The 24,390-nt window shown below is 27.8% G+C and overlaps 3 protein-coding genes across 4 annotated transcripts; 1 reads left to right on the top strand and 2 right to left on the bottom strand.

Annotated features, from left to right (window-relative positions):
• Positions 1-545: 545 nt before the first annotated feature.
• On the bottom strand, positions 546-3,260 carry LOC127254402 (probable polygalacturonase At3g15720). Its single transcript, XM_051279493.1, has 9 exons — positions 3,090-3,260; positions 2,836-2,973; positions 2,570-2,716; positions 2,383-2,391; positions 2,072-2,279; positions 1,899-1,980; positions 1,699-1,807; positions 893-1,009; positions 546-788 (listed from the first exon to the last, which is right to left on the bottom strand). The coding sequence occupies exons 1-9, from the start codon at positions 3,258-3,260 to the stop codon at positions 546-548; spliced, it is 1,224 nt and encodes a 407-aa protein (XP_051135450.1).
• Positions 3,261-10,431: 7,171 nt separating this feature from the next.
• LOC127254319 (embryo-specific protein ATS3B-like) lies at positions 10,432-12,940 on the bottom strand. 2 transcript variants are annotated; one of them, XM_051279373.1, is made up of 3 exons: positions 12,729-12,940; positions 12,513-12,632; positions 10,432-10,890 (listed from the first exon to the last, which is right to left on the bottom strand). In XM_051279373.1, exons 1-3 carry the CDS (start codon positions 12,864-12,866, stop codon positions 10,615-10,617), a joined length of 534 nt encoding a protein of 177 aa, XP_051135330.1. In that variant the 5' UTR covers positions 12,867-12,940; the 3' UTR covers positions 10,432-10,614. The 2 variants fall into 2 exon arrangements, with proteins under 2 accessions (XP_051135330.1, XP_051135331.1); XM_051279374.1 differs by having other exon boundaries at positions 12,513-12,620; positions 12,729-12,934.
• A 106-nt stretch (positions 12,941-13,046) lies between these two features.
• LOC127254317 (large ribosomal RNA subunit accumulation protein YCED homolog 1, chloroplastic) lies at positions 13,047-14,851 on the top strand. The gene is made up of 3 exons (XM_051279372.1): positions 13,047-13,595; positions 14,216-14,559; positions 14,702-14,851. Exons 1-3 carry the CDS (start codon positions 13,093-13,095, stop codon positions 14,833-14,835), a joined length of 981 nt encoding a protein of 326 aa, XP_051135329.1. The 5' UTR covers positions 13,047-13,092; the 3' UTR covers positions 14,836-14,851.
• The last annotated feature ends 9,539 nt before the right edge of the window (positions 14,852-24,390 follow it).

Here is a 24,390-nt window from a genome sequence, read left to right as displayed (position 1 = left end):
TAGTAATACTGTGTGCTGCAGTGTGCTGTCAGAATAATCCTGAATTTTAAAGTTCAACACAGTAGTCGCCGCCATATTTTTTATATACTAATTTATCCCACTAAAGATAATTCATTTTAACTAAAACAAGAATTTGTTTATGAAAAATAAAATATTTAGATGTAATTTTTTATTTAATAATAATAATAATAGCAACCCTTAATTAAATGAACCAACTCATTAGTATTCCTTGTAATTAGATTAGAAAATATCTGTTAAACCCCAACTAATTCTAACCATATCTTTTGTTCCATATATCCAAACTACATAAATTAAAATTATATATATACATATAAAGCCATCGACTATATATAATCACAAGTTAAATTTTATTCAATTATACACATCTAGAGAGAGAGAAAAAAACCCTAACCCTCACGGCGAAAAATACATCAACCAGACAGACCACCATTCATGTCTACAACCATTCCTATAAAAAAAAAAAAATCATTCCTAAAACAAAAATACCCAAAAAAAATAAAAAAAAAAGATCCAACACACTAAATTTAGTCATTTATTTTTCGCAAGCAAGTCACACTAGGGTATGCCAATCTTTGTTCTCCATATACATTGGTACATTTGGCTGTATTAGGGATTCCCCAACTTGCTGGTTTTATGTCCACATTGTCCACAACAATGTCGTCGCATGAAACTGTCCGGCTGCACATCAGCTGGATCGCGCCATCCTTCGCCACCGATGTCCCCCGAAGCCCTAAGTACTTCACACCGCTGATCTTCACAGCAGATGCCTGAAAACACCACAATTAGGGTTTCAAGATTGAAGATATAAATAAATTATGTAAGATAGAAATTAATTTTGTGAGGTTACGACATGCATCAAATTGAATACTACCTTCTCAGGACATCGATTGCTATTGGGACAATAATACTGGTCGATTATGACCGGATTACCGGCTAGCTTGAATACTGAGTCCGCAAAAGTAATGTCCTTTGCGTATCCGGAGCCTCCCTGTGTGAAAATTTTAGGGTTTGTCGCGAAATGTTACAAGAATGAAAGAAAATTAATAATATCAAATTTTTAAAAAATTGAATACTCAGTTCGATGTAAATTTTTTTATGTTTGGATTTTGCCAAACAGAAATTTCACTATGAATAAATTATACATCAAAAGTACAATAAAAATAGCTCAGAATCCGACACGAAAATTAAGAAAAATATGGTTGTGTTCTTTTGTGTATTTTACCACACGTTTTTACTATTCATATTTTTTTTTTCCTTCAAAAATATTAAATCGAGCAATTAATTTTCTCTTTTATATTATACTACAAATTTATTTCACATTCAAAATATCACATCAACCTCTGTATATATCACGTTAAACAACTATTCAAATTCAACCTAACTATTCAAAAATCCAAACCCACAAACAAATACACCCATATGATTTATTGAAAATGAGATAAAATAAAAATATTTAGGAATAATTTTATAAATTTAGTTAATAATTAAATAGAAGAAGTATATGTTTCATAATTTATTTTTTTCTCAGACGAGAATAACAAACCTAAGACATCATAAAACAAACTTCAACAGTTAGATTAATCGTTATATTAATTTTCAACGGTCAAGATTTAATCAGCACATACTGATTAACTTAATAAATCAGCACATAATTCGTAGGTAGCCAAAATTTCTTACCTGCCATGTCTTGATTCTCACTCCATTCTGAGTTTTTGTAAAGGTGCAGCCCGTAACCCTAATACCGGATACTTCGTCGTGCCTCCCATTCTTGCCTAAGCTTCCAATGCTAATGATAAAAGATTGATGCTTGAATCAGTTGTCTGAAAAATAATGCTAAGGAAAAATTAATTACGACGAACAAACAAAATTAATGTAACCTAATTCCATGTCCCGGGCCGCAATTTATCTTAGTTATGTTGACATTCGAGGTTCCTCCGTTGATGGCGATGCAATCGTCACCTATTATACATACAATATACGTATAGGTTGTTAGAATGTATTTTATGAGTTCATTACATGAAGATAGAACAATGTACTAGGTTTTCATTACCGGTGCTCATGTCGCTATCATGGATGTTAAGATATGTGGAGCTACTAATATCGATTCCATCGGTGTTGGGACTATTCCCCGGGGCTTGGATGCTTAGATTTGCTATCTCGACATTATTACAACCATCTATTGAAACATGGTTCCTTTGGCTATTCTTGTGGATCAATCTCTTGACAATAAGATTATTGCAATGATCAAATCGCAACGCCTTCAAAATAAATATAATGTCGATTTTTTTAATTAGGACAAGGGGCGATTAGTACATAAAGAATCGAAAACTAATATGTAATAACAATTTTACTACTCATTACCGTAGGTCGCTGAACATCCTTCGAATCCTATTATAATTAAAACAAAAAAATATTAAATGATCATCTCACCTAAAAATTTCAGCATAACAAATCTATAGTCTATCAACACACATAAACCTTAGAATATATTTCTATAAATAAATCATCGAAATAATACATATATATATAGAATAATAAATCTTTGAACCTTTCTCCACCAAGATTTTCCGCGACCATCGATAGTTCCTCGGCTATTTCCATCAACTACAAGCCCATCGATCCCAGAGAAGTGTAGCCATGTATCGTAGGAGTTGCCGTACGCGCTCTTTTGCGGCGCCAAAATCGTGCCCGATATCTATGGAAAGATTATATGCACTCTTTTAGAAGAAAATCAATTTTATGAAACTACAATAGATTGCATTGACATAATTTTCTCAAAAATAATATCACCAAAATTATAAATTTATTGCTCACCAAGAAATTTATTTTAGAGGGTTTGCAAGGGCCAAAGAATTCAATTGGAGATAGTAAGAAAGATTTCCTAGCAGGGACAATAATTTTCACAGTACTCGTTTTTGCTTCACAAGCTGCCTTCCAAGCAGCACCAAAGGCCTGTAAAAATTTATTACAATTTAAGTAAACAATATATATATATATATATATTTGTAGTTTATAAGGTTGTAAGGATGTGCAACAAAATTTTTGCATCAAATTAAATTCATACTTACTTTGGCATCATCAGTTCGTCCATTTCCGACGGCGCCGAATGCCGAGACATCGTAGCGACCTCGCCTCCGATCCGCAATGGCGAAAGGCCGATAGGCGGCGACGCCGGAGGTAAGTAGTGCTAAGACAGCCACTAAAATTAGGGCAAAATACTCCTGCAGTAATGAAAACATAAAAACAGAAAATTATACTTGAGAAAGGGTTTTATAACCAATATATATAGATATATGTATATATATCTATATGTATGTAGCGAACTAAGTTAATTTTTTGGCTGCATTGTATTAGAAACGAAGATGTATTAAGGAATGTGGTATACCATAATGCAGATGTAAGAAAATTTCCTGTCAGCTTCTTCTGGTTTTTGCTGTGTAAGAGTCGATGACTGCTGATGAAGAGGATATGTTCAGCATATATATATATATATATATATATATATATATATGGGGGTGGGGTGGGGTGGGGGGGGGGTCGTCCATGGGAATAGAAAGTGAAGCATATGAAAAGGGAAATAATAATTTGGAAAAGGAAATAAGGATCTTTACAGAAGTGTGCAAAGATCAACTGATGATTCTGAATATTAATATATATGATTTAGTTTTTATTAAGAATTCATGTTTGTATTTATTTATAGTATATTTTTGTTTCCCTCTCCCTATATAAGATAAAAGGAAAATCATTATTTTATATTAATTATATTATCAAATATATATATATATATGATAATATAATATATAATGATATTTTAGTAGCAAATTATATAATTATATTTAGTAAAAATATAAATTTAATTTTAGCACAATATATTTTGATTCAATTAGGAAATATTACCTCCGTCCGGCTAAAAGTATACCGTTGTTTTTTCGTATTAATTTTTTAATATTAATTATTAATTTTTCGGTTCGAATACAATAATTTCATTTTCATAAATAATTATGAGTATGTTTCTCCAAGGGGGTTTGGCCCCATTTTACTGTGAAATTACTGTGTGCACAGTAAAATGGACGCGAAACCCCCTATTTTTATTTTTTATTTTTTTGAAATTACAATTTTATTTAATATTTATTATAATTAAATGAAAAATATATATATACAATATATGTCATTTTGTAAAAAATAAATTTTTTATAATACAAATAAATAAAAATTTAAATATATATATATATTGAGTATAATATAAATTTATAATCAAATTATACAATATAAATTTTATCAATTAAATTTAATATACATTTATATTATTTTATTCATTATCCATCAAATCAATACACATCAAAACTCCCCAAACCCCGACCAAACCCAAACACAAAAGAAACAATAAAATCCAAACTCATCCCAAAATTCAAATAAAAATCAAATCCAAACCCAATTTTCTCCAAACTCCCCTCAAGAAACATATCCTATATGATTATAAAATTACTCATACTTTAGTATTATTATTACTAAATAAATGTCAATAAAATATCAATATTATTTAAATATCATGTTTAGCACATATAAAATTATAGTTCTAGACTGAGAGAAAACAATAAATATATCTCTTTTATAATACAAATACAATGATAATTGTGGAAAGTAAATAATAAAATTATAATGATATTTTAATGTTAAGTATAATGCACTACAATAAAAAATCATTTTTGTAACAAAACTGTTTTGTCTCTAAATCTACTTTCCATTACGTTAGCTACGTGAACTTTAGGGACGTAATTCTGTTACAAATATATTTTTTTTAGTGATGACAACAAAAATAACTGTATGCTTTCTGGCTGGATAGAAAAATATTTATAAAAAAATAGAACATATTAATGTAATATATAGAAAATATTTTAATAGCAAATTATATAATTATATATAGTAAAATATAATTATTATTTTAGTACAATAAGTTTTTTATTTTAGCATTATAGTATAATAAACAAATTATATAATACAATATAATATATAACTCATATAACAAATCCTAATAAAATATATAGCATAACGCATTATATAATTGCATTTAGCACAATATAATGATTTCAACACGCCACAAAACACATATTTCTATATGACACAACATATGTTATTTGTCTGGTAATAAATTGTTAATTATTTCACGTAGCGAATGCTAATAAAATATATAGCATAACACATTATGTAATTGCATTTAACACAATATATACTGATTTTAGCACGAAATATAATCCACACAACATACATTTCTATATAACACTACATATGCTATTTGTCTAATAATAATTTACTAATTATTTCACGTTAATGTACTAACTAAATAATATATTATATGACTTGTAATGATTGTCTAATCACTAAGTTGGTTTAATAATTTGGTCAAAATCAGTAACCCGACCGCCACCATTCGATAATATATGGAAACTTACATGTAGTATTGGGTAAATAATGGATGAAATGCAATAGTTTGTAAATTACCTTGGTCGGAAAATTCACCCTAAACAAGTATTATGTGACAAGTTCGATCAAAAAACTGTCGATGAATATTGAATACGGACAAAGAGAGTATATTATTATTGAAAAAATACTTTAGATTTGAACTAGAAAACTAACAAATTCAAAGAAATTATAGAAACTATTTTGATAAGTGTATTTTCATCTAACGTTACATGAAAAACTAATTTACAATGTAAATTAGCATATTTGAAAGTTAGTTTATATTGAATAATAAAATCTTAATTAGTTATATATTGGATTATAATATATTACTATTTGCAGTGATTAAAAATAAATTTAAAATATATTAGAATATGTAAAAAACTATTTATTTAATAAAAAATATATTTAATATGAATAGCATTTATTAGAGAAAATAAATATATAAAACAAAAAAATATATATATTTTTTACACAATTAATACAAAATAGTTTATAGAATATAAAAAAAAATAAAATTATATAATTATTATTTTATTTAAAATAAAAAAATAATTAAAAGATTATAGGTGCTGTCCCCATTAAAAATTTTAATAAAATAATTGAGATAGAAAAGGGGGAGTATATAATTATTATTATTTAAATATTTTTCTTACAAAATATTATATGAAATTATTAAGTATTTTAATCCGTTACGTAACAAAATATTCATTTCTTTATTTTTTTATTATTTTTTTTATAGTAACTGTACTATCTATCTAACGTTACAAATACCCTTAGGGGCTGTTTGGTTCATGGACTTTTTTGGTGAGATTGAGATTTTACATTAGTATTTATATGCGATGGGATTTATTATATTTAGGATTTGGAATCTCATATTATGTTTGGTTGGTAAAATATGGTGAGATTTATATTTCGTGGATTTGGATTTTTTATATTCTAAATGATATAATTGTCCTCTTATAAATTTTATTTATTTGACAAATTAAACCTCTAATTCATTATTAATATAAATTAAAAAAAATATCAATAATTTTATAGGATGACAATAGATTCACGTAAACTCGAGACACGACCGAGCCATTTCAACTTTATTACAATATATTACATAAATGTCATTATCTTTATATCACACCATACTAATAAGATTATTTTAGTCATTTCAACTTTATTTCTACTATATCCCAATATAATACTAATATTTCTAAAACTTCATATAAAAAACAAATAGACACCTAATTATGGGATAGAGGGAGTATTATTTTCTCTCATGAAATATTATATTAAAATATTATTGAAAAACAAACTTAAATCAATATTCCATTTTAAATCAATTTCAAATAACAATCAAATCAAACAAAAATATATATGGTAAAAATTAATGGTAGATACATGAAATATAAATCAGGCTTTGGTCAAAATGTCAATTAGTAAAGATTTGGCTCATTAGTAAACTTTATTGCATGCATTATGATAATTTGGTATTTCTATTTTCTATAATAAACGTAGATATTGTTCATTAAATTAATACTATGGTTTAATCTCTGTTTAAATAGGAAAATATTTATAATTTTTATACTTTGACTATTGGATTTTGGTTATGTTACTTTTATTACTCTTTATTTTATATATATATATATATATTTGGTAAATTTAAAATTAGAGAGAATTTGCTTTCCTTATTGCTGCAGTGTGAATTTTTTTTGTTTTTTAAACAGCGATATATATACAGTGACGGAACTACACTAGGGCTGAATCCCAAGTCAAATTAAAAATATTAATTTTTATGTATTTATATACAATTTGTCTCTCCTCCAAAACTATCTAAATTCATATATAATTATATCATTATTATTTATTTAAATTTATTAGCTAAATATTATATAAATTATAGTAACATTTTGGCCCTCCCATGATTTAGATGCTAGTTTTGTTACTATATATATATGTATATATAATTAATTATAAGTTTTGGAAATTTTTAATGAGTCTAATATTGTGTTATGAGAATTGTTGAATTGATGTTTCTTAATATTTTTACAAATGTTTTCAAAATAAATTGTATAATAAACTATATTTTCTTATAAATACACAAAAGACCTAATGTATCGTTTATTGTGTGATTTTTTTTATTAGATTAAAATCTGCACAAAGTATTCTCTTCATCCAAAGCTGATTGTGAATACGTATTTAATTATGTAAATGTTATACAAATAAGACGGATAAAATATCTTAAATAGTTTTATTTGAATAAAATAAATAAATAATCAACTATTTACTTTTACATTTATTAAAATGAGCCGTGACCTATGTTTTTACAAAAAAAAAAAAAAAAAAAAAGGAAAACTATCAAATTGTTGGTTAACTTCCATAATAAATGTATATAAATAAACATGTCCCTTCAAATTTAACTTTTTATATGAGATGATCACTTAATATGATATCAGAAAGAATGTATACTTACAACCAATATCAGTTTTGAACTGATAAAATAACTTGTGTTTGTATAATTAATTATATATACATATATATTGCTTTTTTTTTTTTTTTTTTTTACTATTTTTATATTTTGTTTATAAACTATTACATCAAAATAATATTTGAGTGAAAACTCAAATTAAAACCAAAATCAAACAAACCCAAAATTGTATAAAAATTATTTATTAAGAAATAGTATATTGAATCATACAAAACTTTAAAATAAATACAATTATTTTTATTTTTATTTCTTCGTAGAGGGTTAATCACTATAAGAAAAAATTATTTTTGTAACAAAATTTTTTGTCGCTAAATCAACTTTTTCCGTTACTAATGACATTAGACACGGAATTAAAAATGGAATTACGTTGGCTACGTGAACTTTAGGGACGGAATTCCGTTACAAATATATTATTTTTTTGTAGTGAATGAATGGGATTTGAGAAAGTATATTAACACTACAAAAAAATAATATATTTGTAACACAATTTCGTCTATAAAGTTCACGTAGCTAACGTAATTCCATTCTTAATTTAGTCTCTAATGTCATTAGTAACAGAAAAAATAAATTTAGAGAACAAAAAATTTTGTTACAAAAATAATTTTTTGTTATAGTGTAATAGTCAAATTTACTAATTAAAAGAATAAATTAGTTTAATAACAACAATAACATTTTTGTAATAAATATATAAATTATAATTTTTTAAAAGTTATATAAAAATACAAATACTAAGAAAAAAAAAAGTTGATTCGTATCCAATCAAAATGAAAAAATTAAGTAAATTCATTCGGACGGAGAAAATACATCTAAGCCCGCAAGGGGTGACCAAGCTTAGAGTGACTTTTCCAAATAGTTTCATTTGCAAAATATTATGTTCAATCTTAAAATCTACACTCAAAGATACATAGACTTTATTCTTTTAATAAATTTGTAAATATATTTTTTAAAAAATTAATATATTACACAAACTCTTTATTTTTATATTACTTATATAATTCCCCGTATTTTTCATATAAAAAATATTAAAATACAAAACAAATACTTAAGATTCTCAAATAAAGAAATAGATAAATTAGAGCATCTGTTATAATAATTATTTTCTATATCTCTTTCATCCTTATAGTATTCATTTCAATATTCAAATCATTTCATTTATCACCGTTATAGTAAATCACCTTAAATTCATTACATTTACCAATCCATAATAATTTATTCATTTCTATATTTTGTTATATAATAATATATATATATAAACAATATATAAATAATTTCTATTTCCAATGGTTTGATTTAAGAACTGATTCAAATTATTATTATTTTCATTAGCAATTTCATTGAATTGAAATGAAAAAAGTAAAAAAAAAAAAAAGAAATTTAAAGTGTGATAAATGAAGCGTGAGAATTGATTAATAAATTTTAAATATATTAATAGATAATTTATATTAAATTTTTAAAATTTCAAGAAAAATCTAATAGTATTTAATTTTTTAAAAATTTTTGTTGAAAGTAATTCTTGAAAAATGTAATAAATTTTAATAAATATAATTCTTATTAAAAATAATAAATTTTGTTATAATAAAAATTGAAAAGAAAATGACAAATGTAACAAAGAAGATTATTGTAAATAAGTTATGTATGGAATTATTTTCCCATTACTTCATATTATTTAGAAAAATCGGGCTGGGCTCGATCCATTTGATTTTGGCCCATTTGAAATTTTAAATAAAATGGTTTCAACAATTTTAAAAAAGATTGATGGGAATATAAGCACTCTTCATATGGTATTGGAATTTATTTTTATTTAAATTTTTACTATTTGCAAACACTAATCTCAAATCCAAATATGAAGTGTTTGAATTTTAATCCACATCTCATTTAGGATATTAAGGTGACATTCCATATACACATTTGAAAAATTTTACATTATTCATTAAAGCAACTTTAAAAAATAAAATAAAAAGACTTATATCAAATATATATTTTGTTTTTTTTCCGAAGAATATTACAATAAGGAAGAGGTTACCATGCCCGCCACTTCAAATATAGGGTTTGTTTGTTAAGTGTACCAGGTATCAGTAATTTGTCAGAAATATACAAAATAATATTTTGTATTAAGTATTGATTTTTTGAAAATAAATAAATTATATATTACATATATATATATATATATTGGAAATTGCGATACAGAAATTTTGATGGATAAGCAAACTCATAGTTTAGCAACACATTTTATAATAATATGATATGCGAACTATTGTCATATATATATATATTTGTATTATATTAACATATATTTTGTATTGTCCGATTTATACTTCATGTCCTGTTTTATATGCTGTAACAATAACCTTACATTAAATATCCAATTTTAAATTATCTTCGTAATTCTAAACTTCCAAAAACCTCTGTCTAAACCTATTACGACATTCATTCGTGTATTGTTGCCATTATTTCGATATCAAGAGACAACAACGTCGTAATAAAACTACATACACAGGCAACATCATCTTCAACAAGAAGGTCGTAATAAAACTACATACACAAGCAACATCATCTTCAACACAAACCTAGTACAATCGATCTAGATCATCGATCCCTCATTATTCTAGCAGCTAATAAATGCGTCTCATTATTCTAGAAGCTGAACATAAGAGGGCTTACTTCACGGCGGCCGAACCAGATCGGGCGCCATAATAGCAGTGGTCGAATCCGTACCAGATATCTCTAGGCATCCTTACATTGTAATAGAAGGAAACGGGGTTCGTGTTGTATCCGTAGATGGTTACGTCGTAAGGAATCCATCCGTCATAACCCTGCCGGTAGAGATACACATAGCATATCTGATAGGTACACGGTCCGTATATATCGAATGTATCTGTGGAGCAGCGCTCGAATGTCCTCGATCGCGGATCATCCAGCCTCGGCACATAAACCTACAAATTAAAGGACGAACAACCTTAATTAAAACAACGGACAACAGTTGCAATAGCCTCGTGACTTACCCAACTTCGCTAATATCGATTAAAAACAAAAACTCTGTTCTTTGTAGTTTGATTTTAGTATTTTGTATCAGTCATCGGAGAAACTACATGAGACTTACTCGTGTTTTAAAATATATTGAATAAAATCTCCTAAAAATTTGGTGAAACTTTTTTGTGTTTTCATAAATTTTATACAAAATTCCTGTTGTGATTATTTCCGGATCCTTTTGAATTATCGAACAATACCTCATATATAAAATACAAATCAATTAATAGCGGAAGCAATTAAATCAAATACACCCAAATTAATATACAACCGAATTGAACTAAAATCGAATACTAAAATAAGGCTAAATCATTTCTTGATTTTAGGAAAAGAAACACAACCAAACAGAACATGTGCAATTGAAATTAAAAGCAATTCTTCCCTTCCCAGGATTTATGTGCAATACTTTTAAAGTATAAGAAGCTTGCACAAGTTGATTATAAAGGTGTGTTTGTTTAGTAAAATTATTTTTATGAGATATAAAGAATTGCGTAATTAATATAAAAATAATGAGTGTGTAATATATTAATTCATTTTGGAATATATGTTTTCTCGGAAATGTGTAAGAACACACGATAAGTAATTTTTATTTTTTTTTATAGCGTGGGAACGGTAGCCGCTACCCAAAATTGCGCACCGGGTAAACCCCGGCCGAATCTAATATCCTACAAACTAAGTCCAACAAGACAAGTTTTTTTTTTTTTTTTTACCCCAATTTTCTTCTATTTGGACTTTACATTTTTCGAAAAAATACACTTTTACTTATCGCAAAATATCTCATGATACATTATTTTAATATCAAATTCAAACAAAAATTTTCTAAACCAAATCAAAAGAAACACACTCGCAAAACGTCACATCCAATATTCATTTATGCCGCATCCAACAACTATTTCTATTTAACTTTCTATTATTTCGAAACCAATTCAAAAATTATAAACACTTCCAAAACATATCTAAACGCACGTGCATATATCACTAGTTATAGTCCATTTGATTTAGTCATATGTACAATAACCCGAAGAACAACCATTCTAGCATGTCCTAACAAATAATGTAGACTGAACGAGCGTCGAATGATCTACAAAAATGGCTTGTCTAAAACATATGATCTAAACAGATGATTCCAAACCTCAAAAATTCGATAATAGAACACGGACTAACAACTTCCCAACCATTCCCAAACAATGTGTCAAATTTGGAAGGCGAAAAATCCTAATATCCAAACAAAAGTGCTCTGTTTTAAGCAACCTGGCTAACAAAAACATAACTATATATAATCTCCATCGACAGTTTTACCCCAAATTCATGTCACAACGTAAGCTCTCATTCAAGTGTAAGACAGCTTTCACAAAGATAACAATACAGAATGTCCTGAGCAGACAAAACCCTAATGCAGTCAAAAAATTGGGCAAAAAGAAAATTATCCCCAAAGCCATAGAAGAATCTTCCAACAAATCAAACACCATTGGCAATCAAAAGAGAAGTTCAGAAGTACTAAACCAAAAACATAGAAGCTTCTAGAAACCTGGTTTCCATAGGCATCTCCGAAGGCAAGGCTGATCCGGTCACGAGTGTAGGAAATCGAAGAGCAGCTGGTCCTAATCACCACTGTATAAGAACAAGTGCCTGCATTCTGCAACAAACCCTAATCCAATTTCAGTTCACAATTAATTGCACCCAAACAAGAAGACTAGTTGATTTTAAGACAAATTAACTCAAGAACTGGTTCCTCCATACCCACCTGGGTACTAGTAGTAGTAGTGTTGATTTTCCTCAGGGAAGACAGAGGACGAGGTCGTGGAATAATAGATCCCGACTGCGATGACGAGACAAGAACAGCAAATATCAGCAGAAGGAACATAGCCCTCGTCGCCTCCATTCCGCCGACAAGTCAAAACTTTCCCGATGTAAGTAAGAAAAGGAGACCGATGGTTATAAAGATGATAAGATTTTGGGGCTTTTCAGAGAATAAAACGTTTTTCATAAGTGGCTCTTGTTTTTGTCCGAATTAATCTTTTATTTATTATTATTATTATTTTTTTAAAAAAAAAGAATTAATATTGGATAAATCTCTGCCCAAATCCGGCGGCCATAAACCCTTCGAAATGCTCCTCCGTTCAATCCCGCCGCTTGCGACAATCCCAATCTCAATCCCTCCTCGTCAAGCTCAATTCAGCTCCTGTAAAAAAGTGAAAGAATCTTACAGAGGATTCAAATTGGACAGCCTCAAAACTGCAATCTTGCGAAATCGATCCATTTTGAAGCTCCGAAGTCTCCCCGACGGCGGCGACGGCGATTTCGACTGGGAAATCGAAATTGACGGCGAGGATGAGTCGGGGAGTCCCTGGGAAGGCGCAATTGTGTACGAAAGGGACGCAAGCACGTCGCATTTGGAGTACTGCACGACCCTGGAGCGGCTAGGGTTAGGGAAGGTCTCGTCGGCGGCGTCGAGGAGTCGGGCTTCCGACATGGGCCTGCGTGTCGTCAAGTCAGTGAAGGAATATCCCGACGGGACGCCGGTGTTGATTTCGGTGGATGTCGATCGGAGGAGACAGAGATTGAGGCTGGATGGGATTGTCCGAACTGTTCTTGGTCTGGATTGCAATAGGTAAGAACAAAATTATACCTTAACCCTAATTCTCTTGGTCTGATTGATGTCTTTGAATGTTGTTTGTGAAAATTGGTGCTTTAATTTGTTGGATATGATGAGATTGCGTCTTTGTTATTGCAACTTGTGTTGTGTTGTTTATCCTTAGTTTTGATTGTTTGAGGTAGACACCATTTTTGTCTGAAATTCGACAGGGGATTTGTAAAATTGTAGTTCGATGTTCTAGACATGTCGAAAGATTGAAGAAAACCTTAATGGAGCTCAGTAGTTTAGGATAAATCGAAAGCTCTTATATAAATAGTGATGAATAGCAATAACCTGGACTCTCACCTGCGGCGCCATGTTAGAAGAACAATCGAGGGGCACTTCGCGGGCTAAGGTTATCCGGATTTGTCTGGGTTGTGATAGTGCTAGACATAATGTAAACCGATAACATGGGAAGCTAGTGCCTCGGGTGTTGAGGGTTGCTGTAGAATTATATTCGTCATGTGAAATTCAATCCATCGCACATGATTAGGCTGAACTCCGGACGACAATTTTGGACAACATGGGATGCATTTGAGCCTAGCCATGTTGCAATAATTCTGCCACGTTTTCGATTAACATCTCTATGTCTACAGGTGTGGTGAGCCGGCTGCTCAGGGCGTCTACTCCGATTTCTCACTCCTACTACACGAACAGCCTGTTCAAGAACCCGAGATCATAGACATGGGAACGATATTTGGGGACAACAAATCCAAGAATTTCAAGACAGAGGATGGGACCGACGAGGAAGCCTTGATCGACATAGAGGACCAGCTGTACTTCCCTCAAGAAGAAAAAAGAATCGACATTTCGAAAAACATACGAGACCTCATACACGTTGAGATCACAATCAGCGCAGTCTGCAACCCGAACTGCAAAGGGCTGTGCTTCAACTGTGGCGCCAATCTCAACGTTAGTCAGTGCACGTGCGAAAACAATCGTAAGTTTGTGGAAAAAGGCCATGGACCCCTCGGAGATTTAAGACAGCGCATGGCCTCGAATTAGCGCCTTTTTTTTTTCTTGCATCTTTTTCCCCTAGTACCATGTGGTCTAATTAATTGTGGTTTTGCGCTCGAATGTAGGGAAAGAATTGCGAGCATCGTCTTCTAATGGCGTTTTGCGGGTAGGGTTCTTCTCGCGAACATTTATCGGATTTTTACTATTTATGTATGTCATTTTCGGGCTATGCCATGAGGTTTTGATAGAACTAATTTGAGCTGGTTTTGATGCTCCGCTCGCAGAATCGTACTTGATTTAAACTTATATGAACTATAGGTGCTTTTAAAAAAATGGGTTTTTGAGGTTGGGAAAAGTTTTGGAAATAGAAAAAAGTTAGGTATTTGATTTAATTTTTTTTAAAAAATATTTATTATTATTATTGTTGATGAATACTGTTAAAAAGTGTATAGGTAACAGAGTGTAGACGTTTAGAAATGTTTGGAGCATGTGTTAGAATAGAAATTTAGAATATGTTGATGTAGTAAAATATAGTGTTGAATACAAAGTTCGAATATGAATAACACTTGCATTAGTTTGTGTGTTTTATGTTATTATTGTAGCATTTTGTATATTTATATTATATTCAATATATATTAATTTAAATCTTATACAAAAGCAAACTTTTTTCCCTTTTCAAAAAATAAAATAAAATACAAATCGAAACTAAACTAAAATAAAATAGGTGTAACTGAGAAATAATTTGAAGTTGTAATGAAATTAATTGAAGTTTGTAGAAAAAGGAAAATATTTTTGAATAATGGATAAATTTTGCAAACTCATACATCGGAATTAGTTGACCTGTATAATAGTAAAAACACTTGCAAATGGATTTTGAAGATCAAACTAGCTTTGATGAATTTGTTGAGTGTTACAAGATTTGGTTAGCCGCAAAAGACTACTTACAATTATATAGGATTAATTATAAGTAGAGTTTTACTTCTATCACGTGTCTTATCTCTTTTGTTTGTATAATTGGTGTAGTTTTTTGTAAGTGATTTTTATTATTGTAGGATGTTAAGAACAATTTTCTCTTTGTTGATCTTTTTGACAATGTTTATACGATATTACATTCAGTTCTACACTTTCTCTGAAGTTTGCAAGTTGCAACATGTTCTTTATGATTTAAAATAAGCACAAGTGACAACGTCTTTGGTTTGTCAAAGCTTAACTCTTTTTTTAGTTTATTTTTACTTTTAGTTCACATGACTCTGTTTATCTATTAGAATTTTTTTTAAATTTTATTTTGCCCCTCTATAGTGGTGATATGATCCTCAATAGAATAATTAGTTTGATATATATGACTTATAGTACTACTACAATAGTAATTTGATAATACGAGCGTTGGTCACCTTTGACATTTCTTGTATCTTGATATTTTTGATAATTATGATGGATATCATATATGTCTCAGGTCAAATATACTTCTGATATGTCGTATTGTTTTGGTCTCATTGATTACAAGACAACTTTAACACTTCTTGATGCTAATTGTTGCATTTCACCTGTTAGATGATTTGAATGATCATCTCACCTAAAAGTTTCAAATCATCTAACATTGTATGAGAGTCTTAGGTCTCGAGTTCGAGTCTCACCGTCTCCATTCAACATATATCCACGTGCTAGTCTCGCTTGATTGTCATTCATCATGACATTACCTATATTGCTCACGTGGTAATAGTCAACTCATAGCTGCACCTCACACTATCCACTACTTTATAGTTTTGCATATTTTTCGTTATGCTAAAGAAATTCTATTACATGAATTATATTTTTCAATTTGGCCATTCTTAGTTTTTTTAGTACTTTGATATTGATTGAGCAAGAGATCCTACAGATCGTCGCTCGACCACTTGTTTTTATTTCTTTCTTCATGATTTTCTTATATTTTAATGTAATAAGAAATAAATTGTCGTCTCTTATTTTAATACTAAATTAAAGTATTTTCTTTGCTAATAATATATCTGATCTCTTGAGGCTTCTCTAGCTACTTGTTGATACTTTGGTACCTTAGTTAACTTCTATTACTTTGCATTACAATATTTAAGTGTTATTCCGATTTTTCATAATAATATTTTTCATGAGCGTATGAACATATATCGTTATAACGTTCTTCCTTCACCATTTGGCTCATGAAAATTAGGGAATGTGTGTCATCTTCTTTGAAAATCAAAATGCAAATGTATTCACCAAGTTCCATCATTCTAGTTGCTTCAATCCTTTTTGCACAAATTTAAATTGGTTTTTACAACATCCATTTGAGTTTGAGAAGAGATTTTGAGATATTTATATTAAAATTTTTTTTATATAAAAAAATAAAATAAAATGAAAGATATATATATAGTGACGGTTAGGATGGTTTTTATTAGTGCTAATCGATAAATATAGTAATAGCATACACCACAAATGCTATGATTGTATTCAACACTAGATTGATGTTACTATCTCACAAATATATTTGATTAACTGACAACATATAGTAATACTACACATAATAAAGATGTCATGATTTATATTACAATAGTGCATTTACTTTGAAAGATTAAAGTATAATTTGTATGATTATTTCAATATATTAATTAATATAATATTTATTATATTTTATTAAATATAAGATAACATAAATTTTATTATTAAATATTATTTGGATAAATTAATCATATCCATCTAAGTACATTTAGTTATTATTATTATTATTATTTTTTATAGCGTAGGAACCCCTATATTTAATTAGCATATTAGTGTGTAGAGGGCTTAATTCAATATTGGAGTTTAATTATTATAGTAGATATATAATGAAGTTGGATAAATAATGTTATTCACCGTAATCATCCAAAAGTAAACACATCCAATGTAGATGTAAACATATTATAAATATAAAGTATAAACCGACAACAAATAAAAAGTAATTCAAAACATCACATATTGATTTAATTCCAATAATGGGCCAAATAATTCCTCATAATCAGCACTTCAACGGCCCTAATATATATATGATTTAATTGACTCATTCATTCATTAGATAAATTGACTATATCTATAGTAATACACCACACAATCCATATATATACCCATGATTTATAATATAAACTGACAACACATAAGTAAGTAATCGTTCATAATGAGCTATCCAACTACCCTAATATATATATATATATATATTGTTTAGTTAATTAATTCATAAATTATTTAATTTTCCATAATACTTGTGACAAGGAGTTATGAAAGAAAAATAGAAAAGTTGGTATGCCCTATACCCTACCCATAATAAGTTCGACACGAGATGACCCTTTTGTTTAAGCCCAAGAAAGGCATCACAAATCAATTGTTTGCTCCAAACCATTAAACCTACCTAAGCTAATGCATACGTTATATTAAAATCATTCAATAAATCCACACCCCACCCCCACCCTCACTCGTCCTTTCTATATACATGCATAAATGTAATTTACTTTTAATTTGATTTAATTGTGTACTCTCAACATTCAAAATAATTAAAAAATAAAAAATTGATTATATATATATATATATATGGGGTTGGCTAATTGAGCACCAAGCATCGACACCACATGGGTTTCATGCCCAAATTCAGTAATTCTGAAAGCTCCAATTACCAATCTTTTGCAGCTATAGTTCAGTTCTGTAATTGAATTCAATTACATGCACATGCACATGCACACTGTGTATCTCTATATATATATACACACATACATTTATGTATATTCAGTGGCTAAAAATAATTAGTGTGTCCAACTGTTGTACTTTGTGTGCCTTTGTTTTGGTTAGAGGGTTTTCTTGTTAGAGAATAATTGGAGGATGATTGATCGATCGATCGATCTCTCTGCTAATTTCGTGGATTAATGTCCGATCGATGGGGAATTTAATGTGAATGGGGGCCCGGCTTATCGATATAATTGGGTTGGATCGGGACTTGAGTATGATCGCCTCGACTAGGTCAATGCAAAACTTGACTTGTCGCTCTTGTTTGGGATGGAATTATTTTTTTTAGAACTAATGTAAGATACTGTAGTTTCATCAAAGAAGAATTCGAGGTGTCTATATATGAATAGCCAGCTAAACGTAACTTTTGGTGTGTTAATTTGGATTTTTATTTTTTGAAAAATAAAATTGTGCTATTTTCAATTTTTAAATTATGTTTGAAGTATGTCATATTTGATAAGTAATTTTTATGCAATATATCAACATCTAATAGTTATTTAACATACATAAAAAAAAAAAAAAAAAAAAAGTTCAAGTAAACAACTATATATATAGTATTTGTGATTTTACACTTGTATATATGTGCTCAATTATTATTTTTGTTTTATGATTCGGTATGATCGAATTTAATCGTCTAATTAAATTATATTATTACTATTTATTATTTTTTTAATAAAAGACCAATGATCTTGAACTACCAATAACTATTTGTTTGTAAATTAATTTGTTTATTTTGAAACCTCACATAAAATCTATCTAGATTGTGTTTACTTCAATTGTTTAATTTTAGTATATATATTACTATATAATACTATATTTTATACATGAATATTTACATTTAATAGTTATCTTTAAAAATCAGAATGCAAATATTAAAATAAGTGCAAAAGTAAACAAACCCCTAATCTCTAGATTCTAGCTTGAGAAAATAATAATAATAATAATAAAAATTCAATAACTTGCGAATTCAAACTATCGTTATGCAAAAAATAGAGGGTATGTAAAAAATAATAAAAGAGCATATATAAATAAGGAAATCAAAATTTATTCCTTATATATATATATATAACTTAAAAATATTATATATGTCACGAATCTTTTATTATAATTTTCTATTTAAGATAATTTTTACGATCTTCTTTGTCTACTCATATATATTTTACACTCTCATATACAACTTATACTAATTTATAACACATTAAACAAATTTATATGAACTAGTATAAAAAAATTAATTCAATATATAATCTAAAATTATCATAACTCATACTCCATTGGTCCTACATAATTTGGACTTATTCATATAAATACGAGAATTCAAGTAAAATATAATTTGTAAGTAATTAAATAGTATATTAAAAAATTAATTATTGTATAATAAAAATAATTATAGATTAATATTAGTATAATTAAATATAATTAAGATTAGTATAATCAAATATAAATAAGATTAGTATAATTTAATAATTTAATTAAGATTAATATAATTATAAACTATGAAATTTAAAATATGATTGAAGTTTATAATCATATTAAGAAAAATAATAAATTATGTGAGACATATAGAAATAAAAAATAGAAATAAATTATGTGAAATATGAAAAGTATAATAGCAAAAGTAAAAAGAATGGGGTAATGTGTTTTGCTTTTTTTTTTCAAACAAAAAATGTAAAAGTAGCTTCTTTTTTTTAACGTACAATTAAGATACGAAAAAAAAAAATGTTATTTATAGTCCCGTAAAGGATGGCCTAGTGGTATGTGGTGGATTCATGATCGTGAGATTATAGGTTTAAACTCCGATGCCTTCAAATCACCTATCGGCCGGAGGTTTACCCATTGCGTGAATGTATGATAAAAAAAAATATATATATAAAAGAACTATATTTTTTTTTGTGCTCTTCATGTCATTAGAAGAGTTTTTTGTCGAAAAGTCACCGATATGGACAAATGATCCAATATTGGTTGACAAATCGATGAAATTAACGTTCTTTGTCGTATACTCAAGCCAGAGGAAATATCAAAACTCCAAAAGCCATTGAGGATCCAGAAAAGCCTCCAAAGTCTATCATAAAGCTTCAAGATATTCATCGCGTTCTTCGTCAAATCATTAAATTTGGCTCTCTTTGATCCAAAAATCAAAGGGACAGGCCGCAAAAGAACATTATGGAGCATCAAATCCACCTCGGCGACGATCGAAGCCCCAAATTTATCCAAAGTCAAAGTTGATGATCAAAATCGTCCACATGGAACCAAAGCCCACCAAAGTCCGTTAAAGCCAAACTAAAGTATCAAATCCACCTCCACAAAGATGAAGGTCCCAAATCCATTAGAAGGAGTCTTCAAATTCAAAGTTTACGATCAAATTTGCCCGCACGGAGACTAAAACCTATTAAAGCCCGGCAAAGCCAAACCAAAAACCCAATCCATTCAGATTAAAGAAACCATTCAAATCCAAATTGTAAAACAAATCGACTCGAAAATAGAATAAACAAACTCATTTAGAGAATAAGAGCTGCTTTATAATATGTTTTGTACAAATTTTATATTTATTAAAAATAACACATTTTACTGTCTACAACCGTCATATTCTAAACACAGATGTGTTCATGTTCGTGTTAAATGACTTGCATGCGCTCAAAGTGCTAATGAGTTTCAAAATATATATTTTTAAATCCTTAAAATTACAAATATACGAATTCTTATTATATTTAAATTTAAGAAACAATACATATACTAAAAAATAGGTTTTTTCATCTGGTTATAAGAATTTTTTTTACTGTTCATTCAGACTAAATATAAGATAATCGAAGATATTTATAATTTTAGAGGTTTAGAATGGAAAATTTGAAAAATTAGGACGCGTGTAGGTCAAACACCGTTAAATAAGGACAACCGAAGGAGTTTGACGTAGAATTTATGAAATCATGAAGGAATCTGACGCAGCTTTGAAAGTATGAAGATTTAGCGCAATTTTGTTGAATAATATATCGATGTTTGCAATTTTACCGTATATATGTGTGTATGTTTTCATGCATGTATGTACAATTTCTAATTTGATGACAATAATTGATTCTACACACATAAAGATTGTTTTTTTATGTATGTTTGTGATTCAAACTTAGTATTCTAACACGTCTGTCATGTAGCACTTATCTAGCGGATACGTATTCATTGGCGTACCACGCAGATATTTTCATCTTTGGAGGACTAAATTTGTAAAAAAAATTCACTTACGAGACTATTTCAAAAATGATAATGGAGGCGGGTTATGGGGACTTAAAAATAGTTTACTCAAATAATTATAAATTAATATTAAGATAATTAAATAGTTTAATTAAGATTAAAAAAATTATAAATTATGAAATTTAAAATATAATTAAAATATATAATTATATTTCAAAAAATGAGATGATAAATTATATGGGACAACACAAAAATAAAAAATAAGGATAAATTATGTGAAATGAACGGAGTATATAATAGCAAAAGTAAACAAAAGACAATGTATAGGGTAGTTTTTTTTTTCTTTTTTTTTTAAAAAAAAGATGTAAAGTAGTTTTTTTTTTTTTTAATGTACAATTAATATAAGAAAAAAAATTATGGTATTTATATTATCTAGTTGGTGTGAAGTCACAACTCAAATGTGAAAAAATTAAATAAAGAAAATCGTATTGAAGGTTATCGCAAAAGTAATAAACATTCATATTATTTGTTGATAAATATATATAGAGAGAGATGTGTGAGTAGAAAAATACTACTCTTTTCATCCTACATAAAGTGTTCATCCTTTTTTGTCTATCCGAAATAATTTATCATACACTTACTTGCGTTTTAAAATTCATAATTTATAAATTTTTTATTTTTAATTAAATTATTTCGTTATCTTTAATTAGTTTTACTAAAATATTTTTTTAATAACTCACTAATTATATTTTACTTAAAATTTTATATTTACAATAATATGAACACTTTTAATGGGATGGATGAGTATATTCTTATGGAATGTATAATAAAAACAAATAAAAAATATATAAAAAATACACAAGATATAAAAGAAATTACACTTTTAGCATACATTCCCTCCTCGGTCATAATTCAAAGTATTACTTTTACAATTTTCGTCCGTCTCACTTCAAAGTATCAATTTTTTATTTTGAAAAAAATAATTATACACTATTACTAAAATACTTTCACTTTTACTTAAATTACCAAGATAGCATAAAACACACAATTGCTTTATCAATAAAGTCAAAGGGCAAAAATATTAAAACATCTTATACATTTTCACTAATCAATAAACTATTACTCCCTCCGTCCAGGTGCAAGGTTGTCGTTTACTTTTTGCACGTAGATTTTTAAATATTAGTATTATAATGGGATGTAGTGAAAAAGACGAAAATACCCCTATTAATATTGTATAATTAAAAGTAATGGCATTTGTGTAATATAGTGTAAGTTTGAAAGGGTATTTACTATGTTAGGTAGGTAGTACAATTACTAAATTAAGAAATTGTAACCTTGTTTTGAAACGGACGAAAATGGAAAATGACAACCTTTCAATGGGACGGAGAGAGTATAATTTTTTAATCTACTACAAAATTCAAAAATACCTCTTTAAAATGGACTAAAGAAAATTTTATATTTTGGTATTTAATTTTTTTTTTGTGAAATATTTGGTAGATGTAATGCTTTTAATGAAAATTTGATATGAAATGCAATACATTTAAAATGAAAATAGTAAATAGTAAAAGGGAAAGAAAAAAAACTATTTTTTTGTATTTCTGTAAATAACAATTATCAATTTTAGTCTCATTGAAATTTTTTTTTTATCAATTTTGACTTTATTCGAACTAAAATTAACTAATTTTGGTCTCATAGAAATTTGACAATTATTCAAAACGGCGGTGTTGAAGCCAATACAATCGTGCTGAATGATTCAAAAAGTTGACTAAGCTCCATAAACAATCAACATGGTTTGTGTTCATTATCATGTTCTAAATATAAAATTGTTCAATCTCTTGATCATGATTATATTCTGAAGTAAGTTGTGTTCATATCTGTCTTCAATGATGTATTGTGAACAAAGTGATATTATGTCCATGTTTAGAACATAATTGTTCTAACTCATGTTTTGAATATATATATATATATATATTGTCTATATGTTTTTTATAATAAAACTATGTTATTGTGATTGCACAGAAGTCATGTTTTGATTGTGGTTAAGTGTTTTAAGTTACGTTTACTTTTTTGTTTAAATTATATAATATATACATTTATAATTCAACTAAAAAATAAAATTAATTATTTAAGATATAAAAAAACTAATTAAAATTTAATATTTAAAAAATTGATTGCAAAATAATAATAATAATAATAATATATTTTTAATAATCATAATTATATATATATTTTAATATTTATTGTAAAAATTTTAAAATAATTTTAATCTATAATTTTGAAAATAAAAAATATAAATATTATTTTAAAATAAAAAATTAAAAATTTAAATTATTTTTTATTTTAAAAACATGATTTGCATAAATGTACAAGATAATAAGCTACAACTCGAATAAATGTGAGGAAGGCATTAGATACCAAAATTTGGATTATTTGTTGTAGTTTGTCCATAAAAATCCATTAATTTCATGTATTTTAGAGTTTGTCTGTTACCTATATATATGTGTATATATATATATATTATATATTTACGTGTATATATATTGGCAAAATTGCATAATAGTCATTTGTTATTTTACGAAATTGCATCGAATTCTTTATACTTTGAAAACTGCGACAGACATTCTAATGGTTTCATAAACTTTGCATCTAACTATTTCGGTCGTTCTCATTTAACGGTGTTTGATCTTCACGCGCTCAAATTGCGAACGAATTTCAAAATATCTATTTCTAAACTCTTGAAATTACAAATATATTCATTCTTCTTATATTTAAAATCAAGTAACCATAAATATACTAAAAAATAGTTGTTTTCCTATGCTTCTAAGAATTTTTTTTTACTCTTCGTTGAGACTAAATAAGACAATCGAATATA

Source organism: Andrographis paniculata, unplaced genomic scaffold, assembly GCF_009805555.1.
Source record: "Andrographis paniculata isolate CXL003 unplaced genomic scaffold, ASM980555v1 Contig52END, whole genome shotgun sequence".
In the NCBI taxonomy this organism is placed as follows: Eukaryota; Viridiplantae; Streptophyta; class Magnoliopsida; order Lamiales; family Acanthaceae; genus Andrographis; species Andrographis paniculata.
This window is presented reverse-complemented; position numbering and strand designations above follow the sequence as displayed.